This window comes from Pleurodeles waltl, chromosome 6 (genome assembly GCF_031143425.1).
Source record: "Pleurodeles waltl isolate 20211129_DDA chromosome 6, aPleWal1.hap1.20221129, whole genome shotgun sequence".
Taxonomy (NCBI): Eukaryota; Metazoa; Chordata; class Amphibia; order Caudata; family Salamandridae; genus Pleurodeles; species Pleurodeles waltl.
In genome coordinates this window covers 424,991,153-425,008,372 of record NC_090445.1, presented here as the reverse complement: position 1 = coordinate 425,008,372, position 17,220 = coordinate 424,991,153, and the positions used below count along the sequence as shown (strand labels likewise).

General features: G+C 45.6%; 1 protein-coding gene across 1 annotated transcript in view; it reads right to left on the bottom strand.

Moving 5' to 3' along the window:
* Window positions 1-17,220, bottom strand: part of LOC138299831 (acidic mammalian chitinase-like) — a 59,031-nt gene that overhangs the window by 18,618 nt on the left and 23,193 nt on the right. The window contains exon 6 of the mRNA XM_069238426.1: window positions 5,883-6,007. Within this exon, the coding sequence (XP_069094527.1) occupies window positions 5,883-6,007 (125 nt within the window). The remainder of the gene's footprint in view (window positions 1-5,882; window positions 6,008-17,220) is intronic.

Below are 17,220 nucleotides of genomic sequence, written 5' to 3'. Positions count from 1 at the left end.
GAGCTAGCGATTAGACCTCGGGTGCCGATAACAATGGATAACTGGACATCGGCCTTTTTGATATTCGCCAGTATATACTGCGAGAAATACCCGGACAGAGCCATTGCACTTTTCAAATACATGGATATAATTAGAAAGGCACAGATTCATTTTGGAGGTTTTGCATGGCTCAGTCATGATGAGGAATTCAGGGCCCGGGTGAGTGTCAATACAGAGAAACCGTGGGGTGACGTGGACCCCGAATTGTGGATGCAATGGATGGCATCAGCGCAGACAGCGGCGTCCACTCACACTGCGAGTGGCCTGCCAGTGACTTATAAGCCCTTTCAAGCTCGCCCCGCCCAGGGAGGGGCGGGCAATACTACTAAGACAACAGGGACAACGGCAGGGGCTTGTTGGAACTTTAACAAAGGTTTTTGTTCCAGGGCACAATGCAGATTCAAGCATGACTGCTCCAAGTGCGGGGGCCGTCATCCAGTCACCCAATGTTTCTCATTGTCCAGCCCAGCTGAACAGTGGAGGGCTGCTAGAGGGAGAGGGGGGCATGGCACTCCTGCGCCAAAAGGGGCCTACACCAGTTAGACTGGAATTTCTGTTACCATGGTTGCATAGATACCCAGACAGGGATAAAGCGCGTCTACTCGAATGGGGTTTTAGAGAAGGTTTTAGAATAGGTTACCAAGGCCCTTGGCAACGTAGATGGGCTGACAATTTGCGGTCAGCCAAAGAACGCCCGCAGATAGTGCATGACAAATTGGCAAAAGAGGTAGCCTTAGGCAGAATAGCAGGCCCATTCTCTGGGTGGCCAAGTGACACTCTTATGATATCCCCCTTGGGAGTGGTACCCAAGAAAACACAAGGAGAATTCCGGTTGATTCATCATTTGTCTTGGCCGGAAGGGACGTCGGTCAACGACTTTATTGCCCAGGAGGACGCTAAAGTAATTTACGCATCAGTTGACGATGCGATAAAGTTAGTTTTGAAATGTGGCAGGATGGCGGAATTGGCAAAATGCGACATTCAATCAGCTTTTAGACTGCTCCCTATTCATCCGGCAGATTTTGACCTCTTGGGCATGCAGCTGGATGGCAACATATACGTGGACAGGGTGCTGCCCATGGGCTGCTCGATATCATGTGCCCTGTTCGAGACTTTCAGTACCTTTTTACAATGGGTTTTCGTAAGGGTGAGCGGCCATAGCTGGGTGACGCATTACCTAGACGACTTCCTATTCGTAGGGCCAGCGGCATCCGGGGCATGTGGGCGGGCCCTGGACGCTTTCCAAAAGCTGACACAACAGGCAGGTGTGCCTTTGGCCCCAGAAAAAACAGAAGGCCCAGTGCCGATTCTAACCTTTTTGGGCATTGAACTGGATACAAAAAATTTGGTCGCCAGGTTGCCAGCGGCAAAGGTGAGGGAAATGCTAGATTGCCTAGAGGAAGTGCGCACTTTGCACAAGATGGACCTGAGAACGGCTCAGAGGCTGTTAGGATACCTTAATTTTGCGTGCAGGGTAGTTAGGGGAGGTAGAACCTTTTGTAGGCGTTTGGGACTTTCCATGTCAGGTGCTGTGCTTCCGCACCACAGGATACGAGTATCATTGTCGTTACGAGAAGACATTAGAGTGTGGGAGATCTTTCTGAGACATTTCAATGGAGTGCCGATGTCTTTTGGAGAGTCGGACACGGTATGGCAAATACAAATTTTTTCAGACGCAGCAGGAGCGTCAGGTTTTGGTTTGTATTGGGACGGGAGGTGGTGCGGAGAAATGCCCGGCAGTTTGGACGCAGCAAGGGAGAAGCATTGCGTTTTTGGAGTTTTTTCCCCTTTTAGTTGCACTGGCAGTGTGGGGTCAAGAATTAGCGAACAGGACAGTGATTTTTCAGATAGACAATATGGCAGTGGTAGAATTGGTCAAAAGACAGAGAGCAAGGGACCTCAGAGTTTTGCGCTTGTTGCGTCAGTTCATGCTGTTATGCCTGTCATTGAATGTTATTTTTAAAGCTGCACATATACCGGGGATTTACATTGAGATTGCAGACTCACTATCTCGTTCACAGTGGCGGCGTTTCCGCGAATTGGCACCTGGAGCGGATCGGAACAAGACTGTGGTCCCGGCAGACATCTGGGAATGCGGGGCATGATGATCACGGGCTGGTGGAGATGTCATTAGCAGTATCCACGCGGCATAATTACAGAATGGCATGGTTGGAGTTTCAATCTTTTGAACGGTTTTGGGGCAACTTCTGGGCACAAAGCCTGCCAATGCTGGAAGCTAGGACTAGACGTTTCGTGCTGTTTCTGATCGGGGAGGGTTTATCTCCAGCTACTATTGGTGGGAAATTGGCTGGTGTGTCTTTTTATGGCAAATTGTTTTTTGGTTATGATCCAGCGCGTAATGACTTATTGGGCAAAATGCTGAGGGGATGGAGCAAAGTTCGAGTGAGCGGAGACAAGCCAGCCAGGGAGCCCATTACGTTTGAAATGTTGGTAGAGATGTTACAGGTGTTACCAGTTTGTTGTAGGGATGAATACGAGGTGGGCTTGTTTAGGTTATGTATGTTGTGGATGTTTTTTGGCGCTTTTAGAGTATCAGAGTTGTTGGGGGTGGGAAAAGAAATTGGGGTAAGGAGAAAAGAGGTATATGTGCATAGAGACAGGTTGGGGATTTGGTTAAGACGGTCAAAAACTGACCAGCTGGGAAAAGGCAAATGGATATGGTTGAGAAAAGGGGGTGTGGATTTAGCTTGCCCGTTTGAGGAATGGGTCAGTTTCAAAGACAGATGGCCAGGGGCAGGTGAAACAGGTGTGTTCATGCATGCGTCAGGAAAGAAGCTAACGAGTTACCAACTTTTACAAGTTATGAGAATGGCACTTGGAAGGATAGGGCGGCGCGCAGGTGATTATGGAACGCACTCTTTTAGGATTGGCGCGGCAACAGAGGCGGCACACTTGGGATGGGATTGGGCTAAGATCAAGGCCATAGGGAGATGGAAGTCGAGGTGCTGCGAAAGATATGTTAGGCCGTGAAGAATACGGTACAGACAGAAGAGGAAAGATAGGGGAGGGAGGGGGGGTTTCTTGTGTATCCAGGCGGTTGTTACAATGTTTTTTCTTTACAGGTTGCGTGGCTGGGCCAGAAAAGGGAAAGATGACAACATGGTTGGTCGGCCATTCGTTTGTACATTGGGCGGCAAAATTTGCAGAGAAGCAAGTTTACGGCAGATCATTGGGACTGCCCAGCAGAAACCATGAAGTGCGTTGGTGGGGCAAGAGTGGGATGAGGTGGGGGAGCCTGCTTCCATTTATCACGAGTAACTTGCCGCATTGGGGGTGCCCAGATTTGTTATTGATACATTTGGGGGAGAATGATCTGGTGAAACTATCGGGGCTCACTTTGATTCAAATGATGCAGAGGGATTTGGAACTTTTAAAACACAAACTATGTGGAACATGCTTGATTTGGACGGAATTTGTGCCGAGAAGGGCTTGGAGAGGGGCTATAAATCACGGAGCCATAGAGCGGGCTCGGAAAAAATTGAATAGAGCTATGAGAGTTTTCTGCTGGGCCCAGGGGATCAAAGTGCTGAGACACGGGGACATAAAAGAACAAGAAAAAGATTTGTTTCGCGATGATGGGGTACATTTATCACAACTGGGCAATGTGTATTATATTACAGAATTGAGATTGATGTTAGAAAGTGCATGGGGTACAAATTTGTGTACCAAGGAATAAGAGAGGGTGGGGCAGCAAAACGCCTCACAGGTTTCCCTGGTTGGCAGGAGATGGGGGAGGGTGGAGAGCCAGGTGCGGGCTTGTCCACCCTTCCAGGGGGAAAAACAAGGATTTGAAGGATCAGAGCGGGGAGGGGTAGGCTACAGGCAGGGAAGGCATGGGAAGAATAGGGGAGTAGATACGGTAGGGAAATTGAAGGGAGATATTTTAAGGAGGAAATAAAGGAAAAGGAATTGTTTAAGTTAAAGTCTGTTTAAAGGAGATATAGTTAAGTTTTGAGTAATGATGTTTAAAACCTGTTCTAATAAATGACCTTTTACACCAACAAGAGTGTCACGCCTGTATGTCCCGATGGAGGGGCCCGCGGAGAGGGAGAGACGCAGTCTAGTCTCTCCGCGGGCATTTTCGGGAAGGGAAGTGGCGCACAAGGCGCCTCATTGGTTGGGATATAAGGGGGGTGGAGGGTGGGGTCGGCCTCTTCACCGCGCCGACGTTAGTGTAGGAGGGAGATTTATTTAGGACCACCCACCCACCCAGCTTAGGAAGACAGAAGGAGGAGATCGTAGGTAGGTAAGTAAGGGGTAAGTAGGGGCGGTTAATAGTCATTTAGGACAGGTGAATTCGAAGCGATGGCAGGAGATGGGGGAGGGTGGAGAGCCAGGTGCAGGCTTGTCCACCTTTCCAGGGGGAAAAACAAGGATTTGAAGGATCAGAGCGGGGAGGGGTAGGCTACAGGCAGGGAAGGCATGGGAAGAATAGGGGAGTAGATACAGTAGGGAAATTGAAGGGAGATATTTTAAGGAGGAAATAAAGGAAAAGGAATTGTTTAAGTTAAAGTCTGTTTAAAGGAGATATAGTTAAGTTTTGAGTAATGATGTTTAAAACCTGTTCTAATAAATGACCTTTTACACCAACAAGAGTGTCACGCCTGTATGTCCCGAGTGTAACCTGTGTTCTTTTAAATCAAAATAACTAGATAGATTATTTTCAACTTTTAAAAAACCCTCCCCGCCCCCTCATATGTCCTGCAGTCAATGTTTGGTGTGACGCTTCCCTGGTTATGGTGAGAGCACTTTGCTCACTAGGGGCTACAGGATGCGACTCACTAGGAACAGAGAAGATGCGGTGAGGAGTGATGTTTCTATTGTTCTGTATGTACTAAACTTCACCTTCCAAGGAGTGGCCTTTTTATATTTAAAGAAACAAGAGCCTGCTTGTCTCATGAAACATAAGACAGGTACTTCTGCTAAGATATGAGCCCCAGTTGCCTAAAGAAACTTGAGCCCTCCCACCCCCCGAACTCACTTGCAGCTCTTTAGGCAGGAAACTCTGCTGAAGGTCCCCCCCCCCCCCCCGGGAGCTCGCCCCCGCACCGCGGGCTTTTGTTACGCCAGTGATTAACCCCCAAGAACAAAGAGAGCAAACGGAACTACAGAAACAAGTTGGATCCGTATAAAGACACTGGTTACTACTGTTTCATGGGACTTAGTGAAAGGAAGAAATACATCCCCTGGCTAATGTTCAAAATAGAGCAATAATCAGGATTCGGTGGGCCTCTGGGCCCTAGTGCTGCTGCAACTGCTGCGCCAATGAAAGATCGCCCCTGTCAAGAAAGCAGTTCAGACCAGAGTAAGTCATATGACAAAGGACTAGCTCTACCTTGACCTACAACTCTTTCAGGGTATGGACTTATGCACTTTGAATGTGGACCCCAGAATATCGATGGGACACAAGGGCAAATATTGAGACAAAGTATCAGCAGGTAAGTCATATATGAACCTATCTGATATTATAGCCTGAATGTATTTAGATGTGGAGTTAGGAATAGTAACTTCCCTGTGTGCACTTATCTTTCGATATTCTGTCCACAGTATTCTTGCATCACGATATCCCAAGGGGTCAACATTCAGAAGTACAAGCCTCTTTCAGAGGCAGCGGCCTAGTAATATCCTGATTTTTCTATAGGTTGGTCCCTCTCAGTCCTGAAAGAAAAGCTGGTATTGTTGGGTTGGTAGCTTTGGTTGGGTGATAATGACCTGGAAGTAGTCGAACTAATTCCCGAGTCATACCGGCATACACACTGCCGAAGGGCCCGCTGGGAGGCCCTACGGTACTCTGTAAACAACAGTCGAGTTTCTTGACTCACTTTCCGATTTCAGCGATTTCATATCCGGCGTCAATGGTTCCTTTGCCGGCAGACACAGCAGCGGTGACCAGCAGCCGGGGTAGGCCTGTCGATTTCGCTTCTGCCTGAAAGGCCTCCAGCATTTCCTAAAAGCAAAGGCATTGCTTAATTGTCGCCTGTTCTTGCCGGTGGTGGGCACCCGAGCTCATATTTTTTCGGGATTGCAACTTTTTTTTAGCAGCATTACACTCTGATCCGGAACAAGAGAGAGAAAGACAGAAGGGGGATAAAGAAGGTGGAAGAGAAAACCAGGAAATAGTGACAAAAGGAGAAAGTAGGGACGAAAAGGCACATGTAAGAGTGAGATAATGGGGCAGGCAGTGAAGGGTGGAGGGAGGAAAGAGCCACAAGACTAGGCAGCCGCTTCGTTTCCAATTCCTGGCCTTTAGTTGCATCAGAGACTGGTTTTAAAGAAAAACGTTTTGGGCCTTGCACTTACGTTTGTTTTACAAAGGGGACTTTAAGGTGTAGGATTCACACGACATTCATGCCGGTAGGTATTTTTTTAAGAGTTTTGGTCTGGAGAAGCCTACATTCAGGATTCAGAATGTAACACAGTGGTCAAGGGTGACTTTGTTAATAATGCATGTCTACCCCAAAAAAAACAATTTAAAAAAATCAAAACTAGGATAATCAAAGACTGGGGAAAAACATAACTTTCTAACCTGTACCATGCAGTTTGCATACAGCTCTTTGATGGCAGTTCATAACTCACTGTGCTAGATTATGATTGTAATTTATGAAGTGCACAGTAACAAAAGGATCTCTATGACAAAAGCAGTATCCCACTGAGCTGTGTACATAAAATACTGTTCTGTGAGCTGCATAGGACACGTTCTTTGCAGTAGGCATATTAACTCTGCACTACCTTAGATGACTCAAAACTGCCACTAGACAAAACTCGAATCTCTCTCCAGCTGGTACATGAATTGCCAGAGTTATCTTGGCACTTTTATTGTTTCCTGAAAACTGTTGGATATACAAGGAGCTCTGCAGTGCTTTCAAAACTGCTGTAATGCTACAAAAGTGCCCCTCACCCTTCAAGAGAAACACCCGATGCCCAGTACAGCCAGTCTGGCCTTGCTGAGGTTGAACACAATAACCAGTTACTGTTAAGGTTGCAGATGACATCCTGCAACTTCTGACATCGCTTTGTAGTACCTATGTCTGCTAAGGCTGCATGTAATGCTCTGTTGCTGCCAAGGATGTACACAGTGTTGTGTGCCTGCTGGGGTTAAAGATAATGCTCTGTGGCTGCATACGTCACATATGATGCCCTAGGATTGCTGAAAACTAGCATTGTCAAAGCCAATAGCTCTTGCCTTTTTCAATAGATTTTGTTCATGCCGCACAGCATTAGCTGAACAGCATAAACAACATAAAACATTTAAATAAAGGCACAATGATGTGGCCCTCTCCCCGAAAAATGCAAAAATAAAGCTAAAATTAAAAATAAAATAGAACAGTGGCAGTCAGGAACAACTGAGGAGCAGGTGGGGTCAGGAAGCAACAGGGAGGGGACAAGGGGAGAGGAAAAGCAGCACACAAGGTAGAGCAACTCGGGTGATGGAAATAATTGCAAAAGCAAGAGACTGCAAACTGGAGTGTTGGGGAAAAGAGAAGTACATAGGCAAGAGAAAGCAACACGGGGAGCGTGAGGGAAGTATACAGATGAGAGAGATAAACATGGAGCGCGGGGTGGAGATAAGCACACGAGGAAGACAACTTGAAAACATTTGGAGTGTTTTGGAAAAAAAGTAGTTGCCTAAAATTGAGAAGTAGAAGGATACAAGTAAAGAGGTGATGCTCCATGGGCAAAACAAACACTAGTGAACAAAGAAGGTCATCAAATAATAAGCAAGTAAATGAGAGTGACAATAAAGCAAACCAATGGTAAACAATTTGCAGGTTGTAAGCCCAATGTAAATTCTTGGTAAGCTAACAATAAATCTTTTACAACCAGACTGCTGCGCTCTCTGGCAGAATTAACCTAAAAGCAGAAACAGTGATGGAATTAATCTCAGCTACTGGTAATGATTTCATTGTTTGTTGCTCACACTAACACTACAAGCAGGGTCCAAGCATATGTAAATAAGTCTTGATTCTGGTCTCTCATCCTCTGTTGGGTCGCATCATAGAGATGCATCTTTAGTCCTAAAGCACAGTGAGCTCAGGGTCACACAATGCCCAGTCACTGTTGAAGTCGCACACAATATCCTTTACCTGCTGAGATATCTTCACAAAATCCTGTGATTACAGAGGTCATGCACAGTGTTAACAACAGCTGAGATTGCACCTGATGCCCAGTGACTGCTGACATCATGCACAAAGTATTATGACCACTGAGGTCACACACCCGGTCATGTCACTGCATAAGTTGCGCATGATGCACTGAGATCGCAAATTATACCACAACGCAACTGATGAGGGGAAGTCATACACAATGTCCTGTCACTGATGAGATCTCATACTTTGATCTGTTACTACTCAGGCAGAAACCGATGCCAATGACTGTCGAGGTCACACGTGATACCCTATAGTAATTGAATTCCTAGACATTGCTATAGAACTGCGGGCATCACACTTAATCCCTTCTTACTCCTGAGGTTGTACACAATTAATTGTGACTACTGAGGTTGCACAAATGCTCTGCAACTGCTGGTTCAAAAATAATGCAAAGTGAGTGCTTAGTTTAACTGCAACCCCATGTGACAACTTTGCTGAGATCACACATGATGCTTTTTGCAGAGGTCACACACAATGCCCTGTGACTGTTTAGGCTGCAAAGATGTTTGAGACTCCCCAGGTCATACACAATGCATTATGATTTTCGAAGTTACACACAATCTTTTGTGACTTCTGGGTTCACAAACAATTCACTAGGATTGCTTAGTTTAGGCATTCGGCCATGTGACACCTCTGAGATAATCTGTGGTTGCTCAGGTCACATACATTGCACTCTGATTGCTTAGACTGCACATGATACCCTGTGGCTTATGAGGTCACAAGCAATACATTGTGACTCTGGAGATTGATTGCAATGCCCTGTGATTGCTGGGGTCTCACACTTTGCCTTCATTGACCCCCAAAAGATTGAAATTGATACTGTGAAGAATAATTGATTTGATTTGCAGCTTCTAATTAATCTCATCTATAACAAAGGTGGGTCAACTGGGCTCAGATGAGAAAGCGGGGACTTTTGTCCAGATGAGTTGGTAACACTTCTACTGTAAACCAAATATTTATTTAAAGTCCCTGCACCACTAGACTCATGAACTGAGTGGGAGGAGAGAAGACTGAGGCAGAAGCTCGTGAGATGGCTTTTCACCTACAGCATCTGCCTGAAGTAGAGGGCCTGCGCTGCTGTGTGCTTCAAAATTTCTGCTGACACCTCTTAGCGCCTGTCTTTCTGTGTCTGCACAAGGGTGCCAGGTCTACCCTAGGGCACAGAACCTAGGTGGGCCTAAGGGAAACCAGCATTAAAGCGCCAGAGAGGGAAAGAAAAAGAGAACCAAAGGTAAGGGACTTGGGGTTCTCCAAATTTAAACCTGCAAACATGATGAAGAAAACCAGGGTGGGATGTGGTTTGGAAGGGCTAGAACAGGACCAGGTTCAAAACGTAGGACAGTACTGTTGTGTTTATACTCCATCGTGGTGTTCTGCCAGTGTCATGTAAGCTAGGTGCTCTATATGGAATATAGAACATTAGCAGACAACAGCTGACACCTGAGAGGAGCGGACTTGTATCTGTTGAGGCTTCAGACATTAAAGTTGTGTATATATCTGCGCATCATGTGGTCATTTACATACAACAACGTGGCGATGAGCGTTGAAAACCTGAGCCTACGCGAAGGAAGGATCAAGCATCAACCCCTTTGATGGATGTCTAACAAGGAGAAGCATCATCAACCCAGAAGAAGTGCTTTTATATCATCTACGATGAGGTTACACGTCCCGACAGCTATATAGGCAAAGTTTGAGGTAATTGCCTTTCAAGCTACTGCATACTATTTATGCGCATATTAATCGTCTTACCATTAACTGAATGTAGCTGTTCCTTCTTCCTATTTTTATTGCCACCTCCATTGTTGTCAAAGAGGAGCGCACTCGTGCACTGAGTGCAGGGCATACGCAGTGCGTGTAGAGGCTGAAGCGGCGCCTGTGGAGGCAGCGTGTGGGAGGAACTCTCAAAGACAGCAAGAAGAAGAACGGGGATAAATCTGAAGCTTCACGTTGTCTAGTGTCAGACGCAGGTCACGCAGCGTGACCTTATGTAGCTGCCATTTTGGAAAAACCGGAAGATAGGATTCATAAAGACATATACGCAACAGTTTGAAACATTGAGTTATTAACATGTGGAAATGAAGGGGAAATAGGCAGGCTGGATAAATATATAAATATATATATTGTCCCAAAGTCAATCCATCCTGGCTATCTCAGAAAAGTCTAGGTTTTTGGAAATGTGGGCACTGTAAATCCTGAACATATGCGCAAAATACCCATTCGTATATGACTTTTGAGGGAAGAGTTTGCAAAATAATGGATCGCATCACGTGTGACACAGAGTATGTTGTATATGTAATTGAATGTGGCTGCCAAAACAAAATATGTCGGCAGCACTATCCACAAACTCAAAGTGAGGTTTCTACAACATCTCAGAGCCATTAAAAATCGCGATCCTTCTTATCCCTTAGCCAAACATTTTTGGGATGTTCATGAAGGCAACTGTAGCTCCTTGAAATTTTATGGGATAAAAACCATTGCTGCTAACCCTCGGGGGGGCAATAGAACGTCTCTGTTAAGACAAACTGAATCAAGAATGATTTTATTATTAGGTTCTGAAAACCCGTGGGGACGCAACCTGGATGCGGAACTCTATGTGCATCTGTGATCATTTAAGTATTTACAGTCTTTTAGATTCTCCATTTATAAATAATGTAATTCCTACACATATTAAGAGGTATTTGATACCAGATATATTTCTTTAACTTTTTTGAACTTGCAATGGTGAATACAGATACCGGACTATGAAACAGACATTTTTTAAGGGGCATGCATAGAATTTTATATATGCCCTTTACACTTTAATCACTTTTCTGCACTACAATGAAATTATCATTTGTTTAACACAATTGGGTGATTGAGAGGCGGCTCATTTTATGTCTATGTTTACATATTACATTGGTCTTTTTTCTTTTTGCCTTACACATAGAGATCTGTCTGTTAGAATTATATGACCCATTTTTATAGTTAGATTCTCCCTACTTATACATTACCAACATCTGATAAGGTTATAGCTCTTCCTGCAGATCATTTAAATCTCACCCCATACATGAATTTGATATATGGTTAGGATTTATTGAGATATTTTAGCATGGATATTGGTTATGACTATATTTATATGAATTAACCTTTACTAATCTGTTTTATTGTCTCCTTTATCAGCCTTTTGTGATATACTAGTGGAAATAGATTATTTATTATATTTATATAATTATATATATTGACTGTATCGTAAATTTGATTGATATCTATTTTATATATTTATTTATTTATTTATACATAAATTATTTCCAATAGTATTGTTAAAAACCTTGTTCAATTTAATGAAGAAAGAAAGATAGAGAAAATAATGTATACACTAAGATTTTCCCTTTTCTATTTATATTGTTCTTAATAACTACAATGCTGGATGTTTCTCTAAAAATGTCCAAAAGTGCTTAAAATTGCTTCAAAAGGGGTTAACAAAGCTCCAAAAAATGATTTATTTTGGAATGGGCTGGAATAAGGGTTCATAGGAGATATACATATGGAGTATTCACAATTTAGACTCAAATACATGGACATATATTGACAGCTCCAATTGAATACTGTGATACTATAATATGGCCGCCGCTTTGCACATTCAGTTAGGTATGTTGCTAAAGATTGAAGAAAGACTAGAACACTTAAATAGATGAGTGTAAAAATGTCTGCCAATGTCCAGTTGAAGGCCTTTGCCGAAACGTGTCGACATTTGGCCGGGACAGCGTATGTGAGTTGTTCTTTTTGGGCACTTCATTGTTTATTTTTACATGGTTTTTCTTTAAGTGCCGCTCATTTATGATTTTTTTCAAAATAAATGGAGCCAACGATTTTCTACCTCATTGACGTTTTGAAATTGTGCTTATTTTCCATCTGGCACAAGCGTTTGGATATTGTGCAGCCTGTTGGTGCCTAATTAGGTTGCACCGTTTAAAAAAAAAATATATATATATATATATAAGTCTTATCTAAAGTGCATAGGCCCACTGCATGCCTTTTGACCATCTGGGTTTGAACCCAATCTCAAATGGGCAGAGTCTAAGCAGTACTTTGTCAACTACATAGCCACTGTGGGTGAGTCTGGAAAGGTGTTGGCAGAACAGAAGAAGATACTATTGCTGCATTGATTAGATTCTTTTGGATTAAAGGTATACAATCAAATGTGAAAAGCTCCAGTGGAGGGTGATTCTATTGTATTCAATGCAGCATTGAAACATCTAGATATGTATTTCACACCAAAGGTATGCATTGGTGTAACAAGGTACAGATTTTTCTTTTCCAGCCTAAACAAAATGCAGGAGAGTCAGTCGACAACTACGTTGCAGAACTTAAAAAGTTGGCTATTGATTGCATATTTGGAGTACTACAAAATGACTTGATCAGAGACCAATTAGTCATGCACGTACATAACCAGGTGATCCAAGAAAGATTAAGGGTGAATGGAGATTCACCACTTGAGGATGTTATGAATATTGTACGAAAAGCAGAAATATCAGGAAGATGTGCACAAGAATTATTATCAAAAGACAAAGGTACAAATGTGGTTTGTAAAGTGACCCATAAACCTAAAGTTCCACAGTCAATATAAAGTTGTCTCGAAAGATAAAGGTAGATGCAAAAGTAAAGATGACATAGCTTACAGTAAAACATGTCCTGCGTTAAAACAAAAATGTACAAATTGTGGAATTGTCTGACATTTCGCAAAGGTTTGCAAGAGAAAATAAATAATATTAAAGCTATGCTGGAAAATGCTGAACAGGAAGATGAAGAGGCGGGAGAGAGTGATAACAAAGAATTACAACATCATGAACTTATCATTCAAAATGATACTAAACTTAAGTGATGAACACATAAAAAACAAACCTGTGTGTCGAATGAGCGTTGGTGGGGTGGAAATAAAATATTTGCTAATTCAGGGTCACCATACACAATCATAATGAAGAAATGTGGAAAGATAAATTTATTAGTAAAGTTGGCAAAAATGTATGTATCCCAGATATACAACCACAAGGTTATAGCGGGGGGAAATTGACATGTTGGGGCATAGGTGGGTGACCTTAAGATTAAAAAACAGATGTACAAGAGCTAAATTATATGTAGCAAAAAGAGGTACCCCAGTCCTTGGGTGGGTTTATCAAGGAAAATTGCACATAATTCTTGATCCGGGCAGTGTTGAACAAGGGAAAGTCGTAGATGAAGTATCTGATATTGCATAGGTGACGTTGTGCAATTTCCCATCTGTTTTTAACACAACGTAGAGCATTTTGAAAGGATTTGAGCATCGCATAATTTTGAAAACCAATGCTGTTCCGAAAGTACACATAGGGGGTGATTCTGACCTCGGCGGTAAAAGGCCCTTACCGCCGGTCAGAAGTCCACCATTCTACCGCCGCGGCCGCGGTAAACCGCCACGGTCATTCTGACCACCAACTGTGAAACCGCCAAAAAGCCGACATCCACGGAAGGCCGCCTCATCAGCGGGCAGCGATAAACTGGAGATGACCAAACCTCCACTGCCACGCCAACACAAACACGCCCATGCCATTCTGACCCACGAATCCACGCGGCGGTCTTTCAACCGCGGTATTCCATTGGCGGTACACACCGCCGCGCTCAAAATACACACACAGCTCCAAAACACAGCCACATTGGACAATTTGAAATACACACACCTGATACACATACACACAACACTCCCACACACCCAATTAACTATAAAACACACACCCACTTCACCCACAAACCCCTACAACCACAAATATCTGAGAGAAGGCGCAATTCACTGAGAGAGAGCACAGGGAACGCAAAGCACAACACACACAAGAACACAACATCATCACCCACACCACATCTACGCACACATCACCACACATCACCACGCACATCACCACAAACACCACCCCACACCTCATCCACACCACCCCATGGCACCCCAAAGACACCCCAGGTTCTCGGACCAAGAACTCAGGGTCATGGTGGAGGAAATTATAAGGGTAGAGCCCTAGCTCTTTGGCACACAGGTGCAGCACACCACTATAGCAAGGAAGGCTGAGCTATGGCAAAGGATCGTAGACAGGGTCAACGCTGTGGGACAGCATCCCAGAAATCGGGAAGATATCCGAAAGCGATGGAACGACCTACGGGGGAAGGTGCGCTCAATGGTGTCGCGACACAACATCGCTGTGCAGAAGACTGGCGGCGGACCCCCACCCACTCCACCCCAATTCAAAGCATGGGAGCAAGAGGTAGTAAACATCCTGCATCCTGATGGCCTCGCTGGAGTACACGGAGGAATGGACTCTGGTAAGTCGAATCTCAACTACTTCACCCCCCCAACCACCAGCATGCCAACCCACACCCCCACCCTCACCCCCAATCTCAACCCCCCAGCACACATCCTCCCTGCCAATGTCTCACCAGCACAACCCACCCTAAACAACACCAACCCCTGAATGCCAACACAAACCATAGACAGCCATCACCAAAGCATGACCATTGCACATACCCATACACCCCCCCCCAACCACCCTCACAACACCTCCCACAAGGGAATGCCAGCACTGGGGGACAAGGGCACTCAAAATGCACGCCATGGCACACACAAAAACAATAACCACACTATTTTACCCCTGCAGGGCCCGAACGCCAACACACCGCCACGGAGGGTCCAGATTTGGCCATCCCACCCCCAGAACAGGCACCCAGTGAGGACAGCAGCTCTGTCGACCTAGAACCTGATGACCAGCCTGGACCATCGGGGACCTCTGGACAGTCGGTTCCCCACACACAGACACAGGCCACAGCAGACCCAACCCCCTCTGGGAACACCAGCACAGCTCCCACCCAGCGGGCCCATGCCTCTGTCTCCAGGACGCGTCAATCAGCGGTGTGTCCGCCACTACAGGGCACCCAGGCTGACCCAACACCCCAACAACAACAGGGACCTGGGGGCAGTGGTAGTGGGCACACCGTCCAGGGGACAGAGGCCCGGGGAAACAGGGCAACTGGAAGGGCTGCTGTGCGACAGGGGGGGGAGGACAGGCCCAGGGAACCCACTCTCCAAGAGGCCCTCACCACCATCATGGGAGCATACCACCACTCCCAAGAGACGATGGCGACGGTACTGGCCAGGTTCACCGAGATCCAGGCACAGCAGGAGGAACCCTACATGGGGTTCAGCAATGAACTCAGGAACATCGGTACCGCTATGGGGACCATAGTCCAGGCCCTCAACCGGATAGAAACCACATTGCGGGACCATGTGGCACCACAAAGGGCCCCTGTCACAAGCCAGGACCAGGAACAGCCTACCACCTCCGCCGGTGCTAGTGGACAGGAGGCCCCACCACAACGACAGGCCACCAGAACCCCACCTCCTGCTGAAGAACAACCACCCCGCAAGAGGAACCTGAGATCTCACAGGAAGACAGAGTAGGATGCCAAGACACCCGCCAGCATAAGATACCCCCTGATGTCATCCCACTGTCCCACATTGTCACCCTGTCCAACCTTGAACTGCCCCTGCTCCATCCTTCCACAGGCATATGGACAATGCACCTGTGAAACTGAGAACTGGACTCTGCCATGGACATAACTCCACCCTCACCCATCACCGTTTTAATATCATGTACCAATATCTAGCACTAAAAATAAATCACTCATTGCACTGAAATCATTCAGGAGTCAGCCTGTATTATGTACAATTGAATAACACATTACTGATCAATAATGTTCAGTTAATTTTGTGATGAAAACATACCGATGTCAATAAGCATTAGTCCATGGGCTAACCAAGCAGAAGTCACGCAGTGGGTCATACAGCACTGAAAAGGGAAGGGAAAATCAAACATCAGTTTAAAAGAACTGGGGGGAAATACACAAAGTAAAGATGCATGAGGCTTTTAGGAAATGTTAAATGGCGTGGGTGATTCTTACCTGTGTGCTACTGAAAATACTGTTGGATAACTGTGTCCCTGTTGTCTGTGTCGTCCCCGTCGTCTTCCTCCTCTTCACTCTCCACAGGCTCCACAGCTGCTACAACACCACCATCTGGACCATCCTCCTGCAGGAAAGGCACCTGACGTCGCAATACCAGATTGTGAAGCATACAGCAGGCCACGATGATCTGGCACACCTTCTTTGGTGAGTACATCAGGGATCCACCTGTCATATGCAGGCACCTAAACCTGGCCTTCAGGAGCCCAAAGGTTCTTTCTATGATCCTCCTAGTTCGCCCATGGGCCTCATTGTACCGTTCCTCTGCCCTGGTCCGGGGATTCCTCACTGGGGTCAATAGCCAAGGCAGGTTGGGGTAACCAGAGTCACCTATTAGCCACACACGTTGTCTCTGTAGCTGTTCCATCACATAAGGGATGCTGCTATTACGCATAACATACGCGTCATGCACTGACCCAGGGAACTTGGCATTTACATGGGAGATGTACTGGTCTGCCAAACAGACCACCTGCACATTCATAGAATGGTAATTTTTCCTGTTTCTGTACACCTGCTCATCGTCTTTTGGGGGGACTAAAGCCACATGGGTCCCATCAATGGCACCAATGATGTTGGGGATATGTCCAAGGGCATAGAAATCACCCTTCACAGTGGCCAAATCATTCTCCTCAGGGAATACAATGTAGCTCCGCATGTGTTTCAGCAGGGCAGACAACACTCTTGACAAAACCTTAGAAAACATAGGCTCAGACATCCCAGATGACATGGCCACTGTTGTTTGGAATGATCCACTTGCAAGGAAATGGAGTACTGACAGAACCTGCACCAAAGGGGGAATCCCTGTGGGTTGGCGGATGGGGGACATCAGGGCTGGCTCCAGCTGGGCACACAGTTCATGTATAGTGGCTCGGTCAAGTCGGTATCGTAGTATAATATGGCGTTCTTCCATTGTCGACAGGTCCACCAGCGGTCGGTACACGCGAGGATTCATCCTTCTCCTCGCAAGTCCCAGCGGACGGTGCCTAGGAAGGACAACATG